The 22,626-nt window shown below is 40.6% G+C and overlaps 1 protein-coding gene across 4 annotated transcripts in view; it reads left to right on the forward strand.

Annotated features, from left to right (window-relative positions):
- The window catches only part of ERC2 (ELKS/RAB6-interacting/CAST family member 2), a 906,943-nt gene that overhangs the window by 343,199 nt on the left and 541,118 nt on the right, over positions 1-22,626 (forward strand). For all 4 annotated transcript variants that reach the window (XM_059663256.1, XM_059663255.1, XM_059663257.1 and 1 more), the window contains exon 7: positions 20,423-20,590. In XM_059663256.1, coding sequence (XP_059519239.1) covers positions 20,423-20,590 — 168 coding nt within the window. The remainder of the gene's footprint in view (positions 1-20,422; positions 20,591-22,626) is intronic.

Consider the following 22,626-nt stretch of genomic DNA (forward strand, 5'->3'; position numbering starts at 1 on the left):
CATATCTAATTGTCAAAGGTCCCCCTTTTTGTTGCCATATTCACTTTCCTTCTTCTGTAGCTGTCTGTTGGAACTGTAAAAGAGAGTATTTTATGAAATCAATAGCAAGGAAGGATCATTCTCGGGACTGGGTAATTTGGCTGTTTAATGCTGCCTGTATAGCTGCTGCATCAGCTATACGATTTCCTTTTGCTTTCATGGTGGCGGCTTTAGAATGTCCTGGAATTTTGATAATTGCCAACTGTTTCAATTTTTGTATGACATCTAATAATTCTGCAACCTATTTTTCATTCTTTATGGGCTGCCCTGAAAGTCAAGAAGCCTCACTGCTTCTACAACATTCTAAAGTTGTGAGTTATAGCAAGTGCATAGCTGTTATTAGTGCAAATATCGCCTATTTGAGTTTTGGCCAAAAAGTTTTGACAAGCCTGAGTTAGAAAAATTAATTCAGCTCTTTGGGCAGATCTTATTCAGGTGAATACGAATCATCACTTATGTCCACCGTGGAAGTTATTGCATATCCAGCTCAGTAACATCTCTGTTCATCTTGCAAAGATCCATCTGTAAACTAAATGAAGCCAGCATTATCAATAGGAGATTTCTATAAACCATTCCTAGAAACAAGAACATTGTCAGTAAAGCAAAATGCAATCATGGTTGTATTTATTCTACAAAGAAGGTAGCAAAGCTTAAAGGGTTCCTGGGTCTGACTGGTAAGGTAACCAGTCAGACCCAGGAACCCTTTAAGCTATTTTTTGTTTATTTGTTTTTAGAAGAGGAAAGGATATTATTTCTCTTAGTCTTTCAGGGATAATTAGCAACCCCTCTTTAAATAGTAAATAACCAAGGTATTTTAGCTGGGGTAAACAGATTCGAGGCTCATCTTTTGATACCCTATGTCTGTTGTAATAGGTTAATTGTGTCCTCTTAGGAGTCTAATATGTTCTAGAGCATAAAAGTAAAGTAAATATATTGGATTGGAGTGAAATCTCTGGAAAATTTAACACCATTCAAATCCGCTTTTAGTATCTATGAGAAATAGATGGGGCTCTCCGTATATCTTTGGGGCATTACTGTCCAGGTAAACTTGTGATCTTCCTAGGGGAAAGCAATGCATTATTTCTGTCATTTTTTTTTTACAGGAATGCTTAAAAAAGGCACTACATAAATCTGTCACTGAAAAACATTGACAGTCCACAGGACTAGCTGATAATAAGTTATGTGGATTTGGAACCACAGGATTTCTGGAGATAACTAACTATATAATTTATACCTCCAAGATTCTGTAGAAATCTCCATTGTTTGCCTTTGGGTTTCTTTACTGGAAGGATAGGAGAGTTACAGGGACTTGAACATGGAATGAAAACCCCCTTTATAGTGTAATCTTGTATAAAGGGCTTAATTCCATTACACGTATAAAGGATATTGGTGACTGGAAAAAAAGAGGAGTTGCATAGGAACATCTATCTTATAACAAATGTCCAGTCGGTCTTAAGATGAATTTCCTCTTGTGGAGGTTCCTTTAAAATCAATATTTTCCTGATTGGTTCAGTATCTGACTTATTTAGTTCTAAATAAATGTCACCCTTCTGGAAAAGGGATGTGTGGACATCATTGGTTTCAAGAAGATCTCACGCTGTCAGGTGAATTGGGGCAGATTTGATTAGCAAAATTATATATTGCACTGTACCATTCCCTAGTTGGAAGAGAACAGGTGTTGACCTAAAAACAGACATTGGCCTTGGCCAGTTTGGCTCAGTTGGTAAGAGCACCATTCCGTGCACCAAAGAGTCATGGTTTTGATTCCTGATCAGGGAATATACCTAGGTTGCAGGTTCGATCCCTGGTTGGGGAGTGTACGGGAAGCAACCAATTGATCTCTCTCTCCCCCTCCCTTCCTCTCTCTCTTAAAATCAATAAAAACATATACTTAGGTGAAGATCAAAACAACAACAAATTGACCAGACATTGGTTGATTAGATATTCCTACCATTTGTGCAGAAGCTTTACTCCAAGGGAGAAGTCAGCTTAGTTTGGTATGTTTAAGAGCAGATAAAGCATTCCTAGTATCTACAAGGACCTTAGATGGCAATTTCAATTTCTCCTAAAGTATTAGTAAGGAGAAGGGCAAATGCCCTCTCATAGTCCTCAGAGCATCCCTATGCTCGTTACTGATCCTTTCTCTTTCTAAATCCCATTTTAGTTTTCTGTAGCCCTTCTTAAGGTGACCTGGCTTTCCACAATAAAATTAAATGCTTCCACAGCAATTTCCCAGACAACCCTATTTAGTAATTCTGTTGTTTTGCTCCCAGCAACCTGTATTTATATTACTATTTGGAATAGGTTAGAATAGCCAGGATCGCATGTTCTAATGGTTAAATTAAATTCATTTGTGAACCCAGCAGGGTCCTGGAAAAAGTTGGAGAAATCTTTAGGTAGATTCCTTAATTTTGTTCTAACCCAAGAAATGTTTATAATTGCTGGCTCCCTTCTGCTTGAGACCACCTTTTCTCCAGAGGAAGCTATCCGAATTTCAGAATATTTTTCTAGTCTATCTTGGACTGACTTTGCATTTTGCCTGTCCCCTAGGTCAGTAGGGGGCTGCGGTGTAGAAGAGAGGGAAGGGGGAGGGGGAAGAGCAAGTCTGGGCAATTAAGTGAAGGGCACAGCAGGGCAGTTGGAGAAGAGGGAAGTGGGATGTTGGCAGTGAGCAGCTTCAGAAGCCTTCCTCAGGAGGGAAGGGAAGGAACACGGTCCTGGGGCTCCCTTCTAAATCTGCAGAAGATATTGGGACAACATGGTTAACATGACAGTTTCTAAAAGACTCCAATTCTGCATGGATAGAAAGGAGTCTGGCAATATTTGCCCTCCCAGCATCCTTACTCATCTTGTCGTTTGTGAAAACTTGCTTGTCTTTGGAATGCAATAGAGTGCCATACTCCGAAGAATCCCCAGTAGAGTTTGCTTGGTGCATTTGGTTTCTCCATCATCAGAGAGTTGTAGTCTCTAGACATATTTCCCCGCTCTGGCTCAGACAGTACTTCCTTTTTGATGACTTCTCTCATTTCTGGGTTTTTCTTATGTTTCAGCTAGATAGGCTGCTGTCAGCACATTCCCCCCTTCTTTGTAAAGTGGGTAATTGTTAAAGGGGCTATGATTTTTAGTTATTTTCGATCCAAGACACTCAGTTTGCAAGACTTAATGCAATGCAACGTGCGGTCTGTGTCTCCTCTTAGATCGAACTGAAAATGCTTATTATTTAAATGGGTAAATGCCTAGTGACCAAGTTTGCTTAAAGGATATCATGCTACTCAGAAACAACAGTCCCTTCATTTGTGAGTGGCTTGTTGGGTTCCAGTGTTGTAGAATAAGAACTAACCAAATCCTATATAATAAAAGTGTAATATGCAAATTGACTGAGTGGCAGAACAACCGGTCGCTATGACGTGCACTGACCACTAGGGGCAGATGCTCAATGCAGTAGCTGCCCCCTGGTGGTCAGTATGCTCCTACAGGGGGAGCACTGCTCAGCCAGAAGCATGGATCATGGCTGTTGTGTGCAGTGGCGGTGGTGGGAGCCTCTCCCACCTCTGTTGCAGATGGGTGGTAAGCAGCGAGGGGTCCTGGAGTGCAAGAGACCCAGACTGCAAGAGGGATGTCTGATTGCCGGCTTAGGCCTGATCCCTGGGGGAATCTAGGGGTCCCGGGCTGTGAGAGGGCACAGGCTGGGCTGACATCCCCCCGTCCCCCCTCCCCCAGTGCACGAATCTCCTGCACTGGGCCTCTAGTAGAATAATAAAGTTGGACCTGAATCAGTGAATCCAGCCCCCTTATTTTCACATGTGAAAATGGTGGGAACTCCCAGTCACTAATTGTTACTCTTCAAGCAGTTCACTTGTGATTTCTTTCATAAAGTTGTAGGACTCTAAACAAAAAAAAACCACTGCCACAAGAATAACACAATAGAATATTGTTGAATCATTACACAGTAAATTGATTTACTTATGCACAGGGAACTTGCAAGATGAAACAGATTTTCCCTACCAAAATATTCTATGGCATAATAGTGCCGTGATCACAGTAAATATTTTTAGAAGCAATGACGGTGAACCAGAAAGGGATGGCTATGCATTTTTCTTTAAGGAAAAAAAAAAAGAGCCAAAGAATGTATGTAGCATGACTTTAATATTTTAAACTTCATAGCAGTTCTTGCTTCTGCCTTAATTGGTTTTCACTCCTAGAGCTTATTTTATTTTCAGCTCCATGTTTATTCCTTAGTAACAAAATGCTTCCAAGTTGGAAGAGTCTGTAACAAGTCCCAACAGAGAAACAATTGCTTTCTTTGGCCAAGGTAAATTTGCACAGGGTTTAGTGTTACCACCCATTTCAGAATCATTTATGCTCTTCCTCAAAGCCAGTGATGTGAAGCCTCAACTTGGCTTAAAACTAAAGAGTGTTCCTAAATTTAACACAAACCCTGGTGGGGTGTGTTGCAATGGAACTTTAGTGGTAAACTTTTCTTTCCTTCAGCTATTTGTGTGTGTAAAAGATTTTTCTGAATATCTTAGGATAGGAAAGAGTGTTTTCATTATTTTAAAAATCAAATCTGCAAAAATCATTTCAGTAGTAAATACTTGGCCAAACTTGAAACCTCACATTGTAAGACGATATGGAGGGAGTGGTATATACCCTGTAGGTAGAAATTTGCAGGGTTTTCTTGTTGATAACTTTTTGTTCAGGGAATTCTAGACATAGATGGAGGACAGAGCTGATATGTGTGGTCATATATTACATAGGGTAGACTCCATGGGGACACCAACTCCCTGTGGAATTGAAAATAAGCATGTAACTTTGGCTCCTCAAAATCTTAACTTAGGAGCCTACTGTTAACCAGAAGCCTTACCAATAACAAACAGTTGACTGACACATATTTTGTATGTTACCTGCATTATGTGATGTATTATTAACATAAAGGAGGCTAGAGAGAAGAAAATGTTATTAAGGAGCATTTCACCATGGTGGTGGAGGAGGTGGTTCTTTCTTGCACCTCCTCCCCAAACCAAATTGGCAACAAAAGGAAATTGGGGAACATTCACCCTGAATTGCCAACTGAAGACTAGCTGAAGAAGAAACTTATAAACAAGGAAGGGCCGAAAGCACCTCAAGACTGGTAGGAAGGGTGGGGTGGCCAGAGGGTCTGGCCCGCTCCCCCAGGGGCAGGCAAGGCTGTGGAGGGAGGGATATCTCAGCAGCAGGGGGCAGGGTGGCCTCTCCTGAGAGGAGTGAGGCCTGGACCACAGGCTGGGCTTCCCAGTCCAGAGCATCAGAGCCTGGATCAACGGCCCACGGAGCATCCGGAGGTGAAAGGGGGCCGGGCTTTTATCCACCAGGGAGAGAGGAACCTGCTGGAGACAAAGCCACTTTTCTTTTTAAAGGGCCAGACACAGGATTTTTGTTCATAGCCACTCACCCTGTTCTTCAGCAGAGGGAGGGCAGTGCAGACTGGAATTGCCAAATCTGTGTTGTTCAAGGGTCAACTGTATATGTAATATATGGCAGCAACAATATGTGATTTAATTTGGTAGTATATATTACATGTTATTATTTATATCCTATATAATAAAGAGGCAATATGCAAATTGACCATCACTCCAACACACAAGATGGCCGCCCCCATGTGGACACAAGACGGCCTGCAGGGGAGGGCAGTTGGGAGGGACCAGGCCTGCAGGGGTGGGCAGTTGTGGTGACCAGGCCGACAGGGGAGGGCAGTTGGGAGCAACCAGGCCTGCAGGGGAGGACAGTTAGGGGTGACCAGGCTGGCAGGTGAGGGCAGTTAGGGGCAATCGGGCTGGCAGGGGAGCAGTTAGGGGGTGATCAGGCTGGCAGGCAGAAGCTGTTAGGGGCAATCAGGCAGGCAGTCAGGCGAGCAGTTGGGAGCCAGAAGTCCTGGATTGTGAGAGGGATGTTGGACTGCCCAGTGGGCTCAGGCCTAAACAGGCAGTCAGACATCCCTCAAGGGGTCCCAGATTGGAGAGGGTGCAGGCTGGGCTGAGGGACCACCTCCCCCCACCACCACCATGCGTGAATTTCGTGCAGCAAGGCTCTAGTATTATCTATAATAATGAAAGCATACTATGCTAATTAAACTGGACGTCCTTCCAGACGACCTTCCAGATGAAGCCGGGGCTGCAAGGGAAGCCCGAATCTTGGGTGCCTGCTGGTAGCCCGAGGGAAGCCCAGGTCTCAGGTGCCAGAGGGAAGCCGGTGCCGGCAGCCATGGGAAGGAAGGCCTACTCTTGCACGAAATTCGTGCATCGGGCCTCTAGTATTATTATAATATGCTATAATAATATAGCATAGAAATAATATAATATAGAAATAATAATATAATATATATATATTATATACAATATATTATATATAAATACAATGTATAATATATAATTTAATATATAATTGTATAGCATATATCTACACTATTAAAAGAGAAACATGCAAATTGGTGTCACTCCGCTACACCCACCAGCCAATCAGAGCGACTACGCAAATTAACCCAACAAAGATGGCGGTTAATTTGCATATGCAGGCGTGGAACAAAGACTGAAGGCTCCGGCCGGAGTGAAGACTGAAGACTGAAGACTGAAGACTAAAGACTGAAGAGGCTTGGCTTCTCTGTTGCAGCCGGACCAAAGGCCTGGGTCCCTGGTGCCAGAGGAAAACCGGTGCCAGCAGCCAGGGGAAGGAAGGCCTGTTGTGCAAATCTTTGTGCAACGGGCTTCTAGTAATTTAATATTTAATATATATTCGTAAATATAATATTGCATAGATTATATATAACCTAAAAATACATAATAAACATCATATATATATATATATATATATATATATATATATATATATGTAACAGTTCTACCATGATAGCATGAAGACCCCTCAAAGCAAAGGCTTAATGTTTTCACTATAAATAATAACTACCAATATACCCGAAAGGGTAAGATACCGCTCATAATTTTAGTAACTTTACCTTTTTTGTTGTGTCTTCACATGTTCCTCTTCACTCTTGTGTTTGTCATCCATGCTTTCCTCCTTCTGAGCTTGATATTCTGAGCGGGCCCTTTGGATTTTGACAGACATGTGCTCAAGTCTAGGCTGTGCTGCATATAAGCTGTGTAGCTCTGGGTTTTGTAGGATGGAAAGAAATACCTTGTCCAAAGCTATTGGGCTGATGGGCTCCATGAAACTGCTCCACAGGTGTTAGCTTATGTTATCATTGTTGTCAGTGTGACTAGGTTTTTATGGTAGCAGGTAGAATATTAACATATAGTATACCAATGACTAAATTTACTCATATATGTCTCATACAATATATAATTTATCATAGTGATCATAAGTTATATCACTATTTACTATTGAAGAGCAGCCACTGTTTATTGATTTATTCTACTTTTTTTTCTTAGTACATTTCTATAAATCACCTTGCAAGTCTTGATTCAGTTAATCCTGTGGCATTGGTACTATTAGTCTCCTCATTTCATTGAGGGGGAACTGAAGTTTTTAAGAGATTGTATCTTTCTCTATATCATGCTCAGTAAATGATGGAACACGTGAGGAGTCTAGCTAAGAGCCCCTACTGGTAGCTATTATTCTTTCCTGCCTCCCAACAATGTATTGATATATTAGATGAAAAGTCATAGCAGCTATAATATGTACCACCATAAGTAACTCTTCCAGGACAGATCGTCTCCTCCACCTGCAGCATGTTTGCCCTGTGGAGGGTCCTTTGGAGATGCAGCTAATCAGTTCATTTTTTGGGAGCTCTGGGTCTGACTGAATTTATCTTACTCTTCGCTCCCTGTAGTAGTTGGTGTGATGCCTTCATTAGCTTATAAGGGAAATTAACTAGCCTGGTAATTTAATTCTTGTTTTTATCACTTATCAAGTGAGCATGTAGTAGATATCTAGTAAACTCTTATTTACCTATTTGTTTTTTTCAGAAATATTCTATGCACACTCAGGCAAACATTCTTTTCATAGTCCCACTTAGAAACATATTATAGATACTGTAACATTTGCAAACATTAGAAACATATTATAGATACTGAAACATTTGCTATAATTTCCTGCAATTTGTCTTTGTCTTTTTTCATAAAGATTATTTTAATTTATATTTAATTTTGTCTATCTTTTCCTTTATGCTACCCAAGCATTTTCTCTTGCTTAGGTAGGACTTCTGTGTTTCAAAAGTAAGACGTACTTCATAATTTCTTTTACAGTTTTTATGGTTTAATTTTCTCATATCTAACTCTTTATTAGGAATTTATTTTTGTCATAAGAAATTAAGTAAGTTTACCTTTATTATTATTTTCTAAATAATACCAGAAAGGGTAAGATACTGCTACTGTAGTCAGTTTTGAGCCATTATTAATTGAATAACCTGTATTTTCTCTACTGAATCTAAATGTCACTTTTATCCTATACTAAATTTCCTTAAGTATGTGAATCTATTTTGGACTTTGTCTGCTTTTTTTTTTTTTTTACTGCATCCATACAAAAATGTTTTAATTAACAAAGCTTTAAAATATGTTTTAGTATCTGGATCACTCACCTCCTGCCATCATGTAAGTTTGGGGTAGGTGATTACTGAAGAGGTCATTGAACAAAATGTTGTTAATTTATAGAAGAGATAGCCAAGTCCTTAAGAAACAAGTGACTTCCCCGGAGGTCTCAACCCCAGGTGCCCACAGAGCCAAAAGTGAACCAGGATGTAAGCTGGTGGAATAGATCTTGAACTAGAACAGTGGTTCTCAACCTTCTGGCCCTTTAAATACAGTTCCTCATGTTGTGACCCAACCATAAAATTATTTTCATTGCTACTTCATAACTGTAATGTTGCTACTGTTATGAATTGTAATGTAAATATCTGATATGCAGGATGGGCTTAAGCGACCCCTGTGAAAGGGTCCTTTGACCGTCAAAGGGGTCACGACCCATGGGTTGAGAACCACTGAACTAGAAGATGGGGCTTTAGCACAATCTACCTGTAAGCTCTCAGAGCTTTAAGGTTTTTACTTGTAAACAATACCTACCTCACAGGTGGTTCTGAGGATTACATAAGACACACGGCACACCACGTAACACACAGGTAGCCACGGAGGACAGCTTGACTGAATGTAGTTTACTTTGAGTCAGGGTCTTCTGAATCTAATCCCATGGCGTGTCCGCATTTCACCCTCCTCAAACATTTCATATCTATGCTGTGCCTCAAACTTCTGATGACTAACAGGTACTTGAGAACAGTCTTTCATAACAACCTTTGAAGGTTATTATTATGCATTCTTTAAAAATATGGGGTCTGTGGTTAAATCAAGTTAAGTAAGATCTTTGCTTTAGTTTTACTTAATATGTACCATAAATCAGGAAAGCAAGCTGCATTTCCCAAGTCAGCTTGATCGAGGAACGCACTGTCGCTCTGCATTTCATTTTTGCATAACACTCATGAGGATTTTTAAAGGACAAACACTGTTTATTTTAGGGCTGTATGTCTCACACTGGGGAAGAAATTCCTTTTAGAAGAAAAAATAAGAAGAAGAACATTGTAGACAGCCAGGATTGCTTTATGTAATAATTATTACTTGTGTTACTTAATTAGGTACGAAGATAAGACGAGGCATGCTATAGTCTTTACAGAACTATGAAACCAAATAAAAATTACACACTCAATGAAAACATAATGTCAAAGCCTATAAAATTTAAATTAATGGTATTAGCTTTATATGGAAAAGGGCTGTGTTTGCTGGACGTAAATTTACACTTGATACGAATATGGTGCCAGCCGCTCGGCACAGGTGCCAGTGCAGGAGGTCTGCATAGTGGTGTGCTGTGTGATGACCTCGTTCCTCACGGATGCGGTTTCCATGGTGATGTCAAACCCTTGTTTCATGGTCACCATGATGTCCCATGGCCAGTATATTGGAGGGAATATAATATTTGGAGAGAAATAAGAAGTCCTTCTGTGCTTTTTCCATTTCACCCCAAAAGAATTTTACGTGCAAACACAAAGGCAGATATTGAAGTCTCTTAACAATCTTTGGTTCTAAGGAGTTATTTACATTATCCAGAATAAGTTCTTTTTTAATTCTGAGGTCATCATCCAAAAGAAAAGACAGCATAAAGCAATCCATGTAGCAAACTCAAGGATCTTTGAACACTGCTCCCCATCATCCAGGAGTACCGGCCCTGATTTGAGAGATATGACTAAAATATGGGTTTCATTCTGTTTGAAAATAAAATGACTACAGCCCCTAACATGTTCGTCATTTACACATATGTAAAGCATACCTGCATGGAGGTTACTTATTTGGATTTATTGGAAAGCACTGACCTTGAGATCACAAAATTATTACTTAATCTTGGTGCTAAATTATCAGTGATTTCAGTTCTTTGGCCTTCAGTGATAGTTTAGAAAGTTCATGAAATATCTAAGCAGGACCAATATTTTAAAATTTTATGTTAAAATGAGTGTTCATGTTTAAATTTAATGTGCTTACTTGAAGTGAAAGTGCAATATGAATGATACACAGTGTTTTCTTAAACTTGTGTTTTTTTTGTAATAGTAAATGTCTTGAAGATGGGCTTTTCAAATGTTAGGAGGCACTAAGATTGATAGCTTTGCAAATTGGTTTTAAGTATTTTGAATTTATAACTATCATCATGTTGCAAAATAACATTGACTTTGGAATGGCTTACTTCCTTTTGTAGTAATTCAAAAATATTATGACAGCTATAGTTTTATAGTAAGCATAAAAACCAGTGAGGTAAGTTCAATGAGGTAAGGTTAGTGTTGGAAGTTTTATTAACAAAAACTTTAAGTATTAACACATGAGTTACAATTCCCATGTGTTTTCAGAAATTTGCTGGAACAGAACTGAACATTAAATTTTGAACTTTGGACTAGTCACTTAAAACCACCTAATTTTAGTGTAAGAAGTAGCCAAAAACTTAAGTATGAAAACAGGCTTTATAAAGTTGGCTGGATTATTAACCCACATATGATATGAATTCTTCCCTGTAGGTGACACAAAGCACTCATAACCCAGCATTGTTTGCCTCAAGTAGGTGGCATGTGGGACATGGGTATAATTTTTTCACAGGCAGGTCAGACAAAATGAATCTTTACAACCTGAAAATCTCAACTGTGTTATTAACAAGCTGGTGATTGTAACTTAACTTTCATAAGCACAGTATGAGGCTATACAATACTAAGTATCCCTGAATTTTACTTTTTGAATTGAAATTGTGTAAGAGAACAGATTTATAATTTAACAGAAAGGTATATTGTAAATTATGGAGCACTCTATAATACAGGCATTATTGTTTCTATTTGTGCTATCTAAATTTTATATTTTAAAAATGTAAGTTAGGACTTTTCTCTGGTCAAATGTATAAGCTTGCGGTTGCTAGGTGAAAGCCAGCCCCAGCAGTGGGATCCTGCAATCCTTTTTTCCCCAGTCAGTATCCCTCTCCTGACTGCATTGATCCCCAGGAGGGTAAACACATCATTGGCATTAACTAGCCACCAGAAAAGAGCTTAGCAGCGGTTCTCAACCTGTGCGTCGAGACCCCTTTGGGGGTTGAACGACCCTTTCACAGGGGTCCCATAAGACCATCAGAAAACACATATATAATTACATACTGTTTTTGTGATTAATCACTATGCTTTAATTATGCTCAATTTGTAACAATGAAATTGGGGGTCACCACAACATGAGGAACTGTATTAAAGGGTTGAGGCATTAGGAAGGTTGAGAACCACTGGCTTAAGGGAATGATTGAAATGACCAAATCTCTTGTTTCTCTGGACTATGAAGGAAGAGACCTTGTAAACTAAAGGTTGAAAATCAGGGACCCTTTTATATTCAACTACCATAGATTTCAAACTTGATCTCAGGCAGCTGCATCTAATTGGGAATTAGTCTGTAAAATGCAGAGGAGTTTTCCTAATTCATCTGCTGGAGGAATATTGATATAATTACAGGACTGCTCATTCACATGTAGGTGAGACTCTAGTCTAAGTTCTGTTGTCTCGGGAGATTCCAAGTCATGTAGCCTTTTGCCCTTTGGACGTTTCTAGCATCTCAACCTATATGTACCTAATACTGAATTCTTGATTTCCTACCACCAAATCTGATTCTCCCAGTCTTTACTAGCACAGGCAATAATTCCACTATCTATGGAGTTGCTTCAGCCAGTAACCCAGGGGTATCTTTGATTCCTACCTTTTATCCCTGTACATATAAACTTTCCCACCTGCCACCAGCATCTTGATTGTATCTCAAAATGTGTCTCAAACATAGCCACTTTCTCCCTCTGCAGCACCTGCATCCTAGTTGTGGCTGCCAGGGCCTCTACTCTGGTTGGCTGCAGTAGCTCCCTACCTGTCCCAGCCCTCATTCCTGCCCACTAGTGTCTGTTTATAGAATAGCACCAAATTCTCTGGTCCTTGGCCAATAAGAAGACTTGGTCCTTATTATTTCCTTGCTATTTGGTTCATTGAGGTGTTCTATACTCATTTCTGTATTTCTTGCCATAGACCTAAAATTTTGTGTTTGGCATGGGTCCTCATTGCTATTGGTCACTTTTTTCTAAGGCTTTTTATTAGGAAAAGCTAGAAAACCTTTTTTTTTAAAAAAAAAATCATGTGTTCATACTTATTAGGATTAAAAAGCTTTTTTTAGACCCAAAGTTATTAGATTCCAAAATTATGTTGAACATAGTGGAGCGGGTATAAAGCAAACTTATTGAAAGCTCAATAAAGTCATTCAGTGTTCCAAGATCACACAGTCAAGAGTAGCCCTTTGTTAAATAAACAATTCTGTTGAATACCAGGATAGATTTTAGCTGATAGATATTCATTAAACCATGAATTTTATTATTTCATATGCAGACAAACATGCACATATACATTTTTACTAATAAACACAGACATCCACAAATTAGTCTTTTGTCAGTGCAGTTTTTTACAAAAGTTTTTATATTTTTATATTTGTATTACTTTCATCGTATCCTAAAAATCTTGTTTACTAATGATATTGACATAATAAAAACTTGCTGTACCCCACTCCCAATTTTACAAATGTGTATTCAGTAAGTCATAGACTTGACGGTCCTGCTAAAAGGCTGTATCTCTAACTAGAACAATGCCTGACACAAAATTTAATCTTTATATTATTTAAATGATTAAGTTAATAATTCTAGTTGACAAGAGTACCTACAGAGAAGAGAACTCTGAAATAAAAATAGCTGCAAATGTCAAAGAAGAGAAGGCCATAACCCAAGCATAAGATAAGAGTCGGACACACCCTCATCTAATAGCATTATTTTATGATACAGCGACTGAAGGACATTTTTTTTTTTTCTGAAAGGCAACATTTGCTATATTTGAGATTAGGTGAAAGAACTTTTAAAAAGCAATGATTATTCTGAACTCTTCTTTTCAACAAGACTCCAAAGAGATCATGCTAGCTGAGTCACCAAGCCCATTAGCTCATCGACACTTAACTTGATTTTCTTTGGTTGAGGTCAGTGGCCTCTGATGGTAGGAGAAGGGAAGGCTATGGGACTACTGTCCATGATCTTGCCTCCAGGTTTTCCATTAGAGTTGTTCAGCTGTGCTCCTTGAAGCTCTCTGTACTTCTGAGGCCACAGAAGGTTCACATTAGGCCAGTGTGATGATATTTCCTATGGCAGGTCTCAGATAATCTTATTTGCTTTTGGGTCAGAGGAGATAGAAATAGAAAGATTGAAACTTTTGGGCTTACTAGCCATGGACCTGCACTGTCCCATATGGTAGCCAGGAGCTGCATGAGGCCACTGAGTATCTGAATTATGGCTGGTTCTACTTGAGATATGCTGAAAGTGTAACATAAGTGCTGCATTTTGAAGACAATACAAAATAAAATGCCAGTAATTTTTTCATATTCATTACATCTTAAGTAATAACATTTTGGAGATAGTAGTTTAGATTAAATACACATTAATTTTACCCCATTTTAACTTTTCTAATGTGGCTATTACAAAGTTTAAAATTATGGATGTGGCTTGCATCATATTCCATTGGATACACTGCCTGAAATCTCATTCCTGGAAGAGTCAAGTGCCTGTGCAGCATTTCCAGGCAATCCACACATCTCAAACACCACTCACTACAGCAAGGAAAAATCACTCCTCACACCAATTATGCTAATTGACCAAATTTCAGGTGCTCATCAATATAAAGAATATCGAGGCACTTTTGGTAGCTGACTCTGGCATGTCAGCTTTTAATTAAAGTCTTTCAAAGGCCAATTAACTACCGTGGAGGATTTATTCTCTGTTGAGAAATACACCCACCCACCCAGACACCACCCCTCCACACAGACACCCATATCATACAGGGTATGCTGAAATAATTTAAAGTAAATGACAGACAATATAACACCCTGGTACATGTTAGAGCACAAAACCTTATTTGCTGGTTCTCCACTTTTCCTGAGGGCTGTTGATTAGCAGCCTTTATTGCATTCCTACAGTATATAAATCACTGGCTTGGAGACTGTGGAAAGTGGAATAATAAAATATAATAACAATAGCAAAAATTTATTGAGTGTTTCTGGGTGCCAGGCACTGTGTTAAGTGCATTACATGTTATTCAATTTAATCCCCAAAATAACTTGATGAAGGAGGTACTGTTATTATCCTCATTTTGCTCATAACACCTTAGTTTTGTTCTCAGCATTTGGAAGGCCTGTGGGTAAGTCCCTGGTCATTTCCATGAGTTGCTTGAACACATACATTTGTAATGCAGAGAGTTTTGCAAAACAGAGTTGTCCCCTTGAGCCACTTATCTATACAAACTGAAGTTTAAGCCCGTGGGCCTAAGGGGACTCATCCTCTTCAATCTCTTTCTCTCTTCTCCCTGAGGTCTTGAACTTTAACCTCTGAGTCCATTCCCCAGGGTTCTGCTACCTCTTCCTTTTAGCGCTGCCCTTGGCTCTCTGTCCTTTCCCTTCTCTTTGGATTTGGGGGGAAAATAGAGGAGAAAGTAGATGTTGCGATTGTACACGTAGAAGGAGTAGAGGGAGGTACAGCAGCCCCATTTCTTTCAGATTTATGATAATCTGAAAGAGAAACAAATCTTTCTACTTGTAAGGTGCCCACCTCTTAACAAAAACAGGGGAAATTATAAGAATAATAATTTTTTAGTAGTTCAGTGCATCCTATTGTAAGTACAACCCAGGCTGGGTGTTGGGGCTTGGTGGGTGGAAGGTAGGGGGTGCTCCTCCTCCTTGTGGTCTCTTGAGGATCCAGATTTGTGGAGGTTCCGCTGTCTTGCAGCTCCACCACCCTGAACGTGTAGCCTCCATGGTCTCTGAGGACGGGGCAGAGTGGGGAGGGGGAAGCATGGAGAAGCGAGGTGTGCGCTTCTGTTTCTATTTCACGAATAAGACAAATGGCCCCATCCTCCTGCAAGGGAGACCGTCCCTGTGTTCAGGAAGAAAAGGAAAATTGGATGTGAGTGAGAAGTAGTGGTTACTCCCACAGCAAGTTTTACATTTTAGGGTGTTTTTAAGTGTTTGTGTCTTTGGAGGCTGTGTCCACTATGCATCCTTCCAACTTCGAAGCTGACTCCCATTTGAATGATTGCAAGTTGAATCAAATTCAAATACACCCTTAACCCAAGTCTACTATTAGGAAAAACAAACACACTCAACTTTGAATGTGAAAGAAAACTGTACCGGGAGCTTTTGTGAGTGTTCCAGCTTCATTTTCTTTGAAAGTTGTTCTTTGCGATACCATGTTTATTCAATTCCCGAAGCGTTGTCAAGTAAGTGGTATTTAATCCGTGAAAAATTTCAAGTGGCCCCCTTTTCTCTCTCAAGTGTTTCTTTTTTTTTTTCTTTTCCAAGTGTTGCTGTAGTCATTGGAATGAACCGTTTGATTTAAAAAAAATTATTTATGGCACATCGAGTAGCACTTAGTGTTTTGTCACAACATTAAAGCCGTTTCTGAAGGCCCGTGTAAAATATGGCAGCAAGGTCGGGAGCCTGATGTACAGAACTTCTCCAAACATACCTCACCATTGGAGCTGGTTATAATTCCTGGGTGCTGACATGAAGATTAATAATGTTTAACTCCGATTTTGGCAATTTTTGCCAATTTCGTTGCCATGGTCCTTTTCTTTCAAGTTATTACCTGGAACTGAAGTGATAACAAATGTTTCGTGTTTTATACTGCCAGATAAAAGGTTAAATTTTCATATGTTATATGGTCTTAAGCGTGCACGCGTGAGCGCACACACTCACACACTCACTCACACACACACAAATACACACATAATTGGATCAGAAGGAAATGAGTAATTCTCCTAAAATGAAAAGATTGTCCTACTTTTAACATTAGGTGACTAGTTCCCATGCAGTTGAGTCAGATGTAAAAATTGGAAACTGAACCTATGGGTCTTTCTGCACTGACTATATCATACAGTTCTAAGTGTTTTTTTTCTTTCTGGGAAATAATAGTGCTTTTTGCTTTGCCAAGTTTTATTATTGAGTCAACTGCCAAAGTTTAAGAGAGAGAGTCAAGGGCCCTTAAAATTATTTGGTGTTGAGTGAAGAGGCAAAGAAAAGTATTTCATATTCTCTAACATTTTAACTTTTATGTCTCTACCTGATGTTGGACTATAATCTAAACTTCAAGGCCTTTCTGATTCTTTTTGACCAATGTACACTGTTGAGTGAAGTCCAAATATTAGTGAGGGCGACTTTAATCCTACTCATTGATACCCAGTTTGAAACTACATATTCCAATTTTTAATAGACTCTATTCTTTCTTGCCTGATCTTCCCTGTATTTAAACTTCTGTGCATCAGAAGGCCCGTGCGCCTGCTTGCGGTTTTGCACCATCTGGAAGTTAAAATTTGACTTTAGAAATGATGTCATACTTGCTTACTGCAAACGGGGCTAATGTTGGTTGAGAATTGGATGCAGTTCAGGTCAAAGTTTTGTCTTAAGAGAGAAAAAAAAGGCCCTTAAGCTTTGTTTCTTGATTGTAGGAGACTGTGCAAAGCTGTAAAGATAGAGTGAAGGTGATTGAAGGGCACGATTCAAATTCCTTTGAAGCTAAGTACATGCTTTCGGGCGCATGGAAAATAAACTCCTAAGCAGGAGACCTGAGCTGGCACAGAGTCCTCCTGCCATGTAGAATTTGGGTGTTCTGAGTAGTGTGTTGATCACGACCATCCCTGCTCTGTTTTATTCTTGGAGGAAAATTCTTACAGCCAGGGTTGTTTATTTTTATCTCTTCTGGGCTCAGGAAGATGCAGCTGGGCACTGATAGGCCATGCATGGTGAGAAGGCGCTACACGTGCTAAGTGTCTTCTTCATCAGGACAGAGTCTCTTTTCTAAGCCCTCGTCAGCACCACTCACTACCTCCCATATTGTAACTGATTTATATCACAGTTTGGGATATTAGGTATTTCCTTTAGTCCTGATAGAGACCACCCATCTTTGATAGCTGGAATGCAGGGCTAATGGGACCACAGTTTCCTCTCAGATTCACACCGAGTCCTGGTCAGCCTGTGTTCAAGTCTCCATAACTGAGTGTAAGCCCTTATGTATAACCACTGCCCTAATCTGCTCAGCATGCCCTGCCAATGTACAAGGAACCCACAAATGCCATTCTTTCTGTATAAAAAATGTTTCTTTTCTACCTGATACGATGAAAATCCAAAGACAAGTATTGATTTTATTCCAGATTGGTAGGTGAAGATAACTTTAAACGAAGATAGGTCACTTGAGAATCTCTATGTTTAAACTTCAGTGCAACTGGAATCAATTTTCGTGGAAGATCCCCAGACACAAGCATCCCCTCCACCTTCCTGGCCCCTAGATCTCTGTGGTAATTATGTGGGAAGAGCAGATGTTTGAAGAGTCTGCAGTTCTTACCTCTGCAGTCACCGATACCCGTCCTCTCCACACTGCAGTCAGGGTCTCCACTGGACTTCAAGTTCTTGTTGTCACCCTTTCCATTGCTGGGACCTCCCAGCTTCATCCTCCTCTCGGGGACAGAAACTGGGAACACTCTACTTGCCGGAGTCCAGCCCCAGCAGGTCCAGGGGTCCCCAAAGGTGTGGACGGAGTCCGTGAAGAAGGAATGGTCTCGATCTCCAGAGAGGTTCTGCTTCGGATCTCCAGCCAGGTTCTGTGGCCAGGTCCTGGTCAGGTTCTCTTGCCAATCTCCGCAGTCAGGTTCAGTCCAGGATCCCTGCCATGCTCTCTCGCCAGGCTCCGCCTCCAGGCTCCGAGGCCAGTCCCTGTCCAGGATCCTCCGGCATGCTCTTGCCAGCGAAGTTCTTCTGTCTCTAGAGAACGTTCTGTGTAGGTTCTGTGCCTAGGCTCTGTCTCTCTTGGTCCTGTCTTCCAAGCCCTGTGTCCTTAGTTCTGTGTTCTGAGTTCTGTCTTCTGAATTCTGTCTCATGAGTTCTGTCTCTCTCTGTCTGGTTACATCTGTATTTATACCAGTTGATTCAATCCTATCAATCTCTATTACAAAGGTTAGGGTGTTTCTTATCTCAATTCCAGGGAGTAAAGATTATGTAGCTTAAGCATGATTGTTCATAGTTAAAGTGATTAATTACCCGCCTGGCACTTAGTTGAGGGGTTTTATTCCCTCCCTAACTTCAGGGGAAAATCCCTACCTGGGGATTCAACCTTTCTCGGAGAGGTGACCTTGGTTAAAACACAGCGCCAAGAAGGTGAGCAAACATATTAAGAACAGTATGCCATATATGCCAGGTCCCTTGAAACAGCAAGGATGGACCGGCTCCCGGCATCTACTCACTCACCTCCTCATCCCTTCTGACCTTTAGGAAGGTCACACTTGGGCACACCTTTCTTGGAAAGGTGTAAGAAATGGAGATTCTACCCCAATAATTGTTTTCTTTCTCATATCATCACCTTTTTCATGATGTATTGTACCTACGATTGATTCCTGTCTTTAAAATCCTAAAATATCAGGCACTCTGTTCCAACCTTTTGGTTTTACGAATGAAGAAACTGAGGCTAAAAGGCTGGGTGGGGGGAGTGAGTTGTTTGTCCCCATCCTCACAGCCAGATAGAGGCAGAACCAGCCTGACACCTCATGCTCTCTTTTCGTTGTTCCAAGTTAGGCCTTTGACTCTGTCCTCATAGTATTTATGTTGCTGCTTATTGTGGCTCATTATGGCATTCCTGCATCCTTTTTTTTTGTTTTAACTTTTGTCTTTTTTCCCCCTTTTCATCAACTTTTTCTTGCTCTTAGTGTAGTGAGCACACTTTGCCTAGAGATGCAGCAGCCCCACTTATCCCTGTCCCATCTCTTCTTCCCCAAGATAAACTTTTAATTTGTTTTGCCTGGTTATTTTGATAATATAACTAACAGGCTTCAGCACTATTTCCTGATTGTCAATGTAGTTACTACCTATCAAATTCCAGGTATGAGTGAGGATTAAAATCTTCCTTCACTCCAGTTTTTTTTTTTACATGTGGTCTACGGAAAAAAATAAAGCTTACATTTCTTCATTTTATTACTGACATTTGAAAAGCAGGGATTGTAATAATCCAATTTTTGAGGTAAGGTAGAAATAGGTATTTTGGGGATGCTTTGTCTCTTTTTATCCTTATCCTTTGGAAAGTAGTCTTTCATAAAGCTGGCGAGTGAGTGTCATTTCCACATTTCCTCCCTCTAGCAGTATTTACTTCATCTTGGCAAAATGTTTTTTTTAAAAATATATTTTTATTTATGAGAGAGAGAGAGAGAGAGAGAGAGAGAGAGAGAGAGAGAGAGAGAGAGACATCAATGATGAGAGAGAATCATTGATTGATTGCCTCCTGCAAGCCCCATTCTGGGGATCCAGCCTGCAACCTGGGCATGTGCCCTGACCGGGAATCGAACCATGACCTTCTGGTTTATAGGTCAACACTCAACCACTGAGCCACACTGGCAGGGCTGTATTCTTCTAATTTTGGAGTGTTTTTCTCCATGTCAGTGTTCCTTCCAGGTGTCGGGCGTGGCTCACTGTGTTCTCCAGGTTCCTGGCAGATGCTGCTGCGTTGAGTGCTATACCCTCCCTGGCCATCACGGAGACACACTACTCTTTCATAGCATCTTCTTTCATAAAAAAGCCTACATTAAAAAATGTATCACTGTTCAGATACACAGGCAACGGGCCTTTAAGGTAGAGACAGACGGATGGACGCGTGCCACAGAGATGCTCATGAGCAGTGGTGTGACCACGCTGTGCTCAGAAGGCCTGCTGGGCCCCACCCCCTCCCGGGGCTTGACTGATGCCTCCTGATGACTCTGGCCTGAAACCACTACCTTCTTTCTTCTTCCTGGTTTCAGGTAGATGCGCTGAGATTACGCCTGGAAGAGAAAGAATCTTTTCTCAATAAAAAAACAAAACAGCTGCAAGATCTCACGGAAGAGAAGGGGACGCTGGCCGGGGAGATCCGTGACATGAAGGATATGTTAGAAGTGAAGGAAAGGAAAATCAATGTTCTTCAGAAAAAGGTGAGTAGCTGGCAGCGCCCTTCAGGCTGGGGATGGGTAGCATCCATGCTCTGTAGTTGCAGAGATATTTCTGAGCATGCTGAAAAGCAGGGAGTATTCTTCGAGAAATCTAGGTTAGGCACTGCACCCTTGTAACTGACTGGTATTGCACTCACCTGTAGTTGTATCGTGTCATTTTTAGCAAGGCCGGTTGAGTTTTCTATTTGATTACCTGAAAACTAAATAGTGATGATATTTTTTTTCATTTGCCAGCTTAACCATAGAGAGAATTGTACAAATTTAGATGTAAGTCGAATAAAAAGTTCAAAAAATTAGTCTTTCCTTTTTCCTTATGGAGAATTGAGCAAAGTATTTTGTTGGTTTTAAAGATATTGTTAGATGCGTTTTGTATATACAAAAACTTTAGGAGATTTTATCCTGCACACCCATACAGATTTTAGGAGGGGGTCAATGTTCACATCCATTACTTAATTAGAGACCATAGGGAGTGTGTAGTGAGCCCCAACTACAGTGACCTAACACGGAAGATGCATGACTTGAGTCAGGCCCTTCTTTCCTTCCTTCTTTCAGCAGCTCATTTTCTCCTTTGTGGGAGATCCAGATTTTGTGACAAGTCTGATTTTCTTTTGGGGAATCCCATTTGCTACTGTATACAGTTTTTTTGGGGAACCATAGGAAAAGGGTAGGCAAGAAGAGAAAAACACCTGCTCTTATAAGAAAACGTAGTGTAAAGCAGGCAGCCAGCATGGGAACTGGGCAGGAACCAGTGGTGGGCACAAAGCTGGCTGGCAAGGACACTGCCATAGGTAGGCCTGTGCCTGGTGACCTGTGCTGTAGCATCAGGTAAATCGAGTCTAACTGGCTCTTCTTTGGTGTCATTTGCCACATCATCTTGCACCTTGTATATATCAACAGCATCCTAGCTGTTTTTCCTGCTTCTACCCTTTCCTTTCCTACAGCCTATTCTTTTTTTGTTTGTTAATCATCACCCGAGGATATTTTTTCCCATTGATTTTTAGAGAGAATGGAAGGAAGGGGGAGAGGCACACAGAGAGAAACATCCATGTGAGAGAGACACATCGATTGGTTGCCTCCTGCACGCACCTTGCCCTGGATGAGCCTGCAGCTGAGGAACTTGTCCTTGCCCTTGACTGGAATTGAACCCAAGATGCTATAGTCCTAGGGCTGATGCTCTATCCACTGAGCCAAACCGTCTTAGTGCGGGCCCCTGTGCAACTGCACAAGTCGCAAGCCCATGAAGCTGTGCCCATCCACACTCTCAGGATATTGGTGATCAGATAGATCATATTATTAATTCATTTCTGGCAAGATCTTTAAAGACAAGGCCCCAGCCATTGGATTCCCCCCTTTGAAGTTCCAGCTAATTGATACAGATAATTAGGAGACAGCCGGGAAGGGACCACCAAGACCTCTGAATCAAAGAGGCTGTCCAGGGCAGGCGGGACTAACAGAGAAACAGTTACGTGGAAGTTCTTGGAACATGTGCTGAGGATTGGAAAGAAGTCTTGTCATTTAAATACCAGGCAGAGAATGAGGACAAAACTGACCTTCATTGCACTGACTTTTGTTGAATGCTGTGTGCTGGATACACATGCACTGTTCACTTACTCTTTCATTTTTTTTCTTCTCTTACTCTTGACCGGGACTCTGTGAAGCAAGTATAAGTTAATCATCCAAGAAACTGAGGGAAATTGAAGCTTATGGTAGGGTAACCCAAGGTCATACAATCTAGATACAAGATTTTTTCTCTGGGAAAATATGATAAAATGGTTATTACAAATTAAGGGAATACGCCTCATTTCCTCTAGTTTTCTGACGATGACACCATGTGTGGGAATGAATTTAGGAAGAATATCCCAAGTGTTCGTTTTACCAGGAGGTGAGACTAAGCACTCTCATTCTTGAGAAATAGAAAAAAATCTCAGTAAATGTTTGGGAAAGGCACTTTTCATGCCTAAGGGACACATGTCCACTTTTGCCGATGTGTGTATATTTTGTAAAATTTTAAACTTTTC

The sequence above is a fragment of the Myotis daubentonii genome, chromosome 14, assembly GCF_963259705.1.
Source record: "Myotis daubentonii chromosome 14, mMyoDau2.1, whole genome shotgun sequence".
Taxonomy (NCBI): domain Eukaryota; kingdom Metazoa; phylum Chordata; class Mammalia; order Chiroptera; family Vespertilionidae; genus Myotis; species Myotis daubentonii.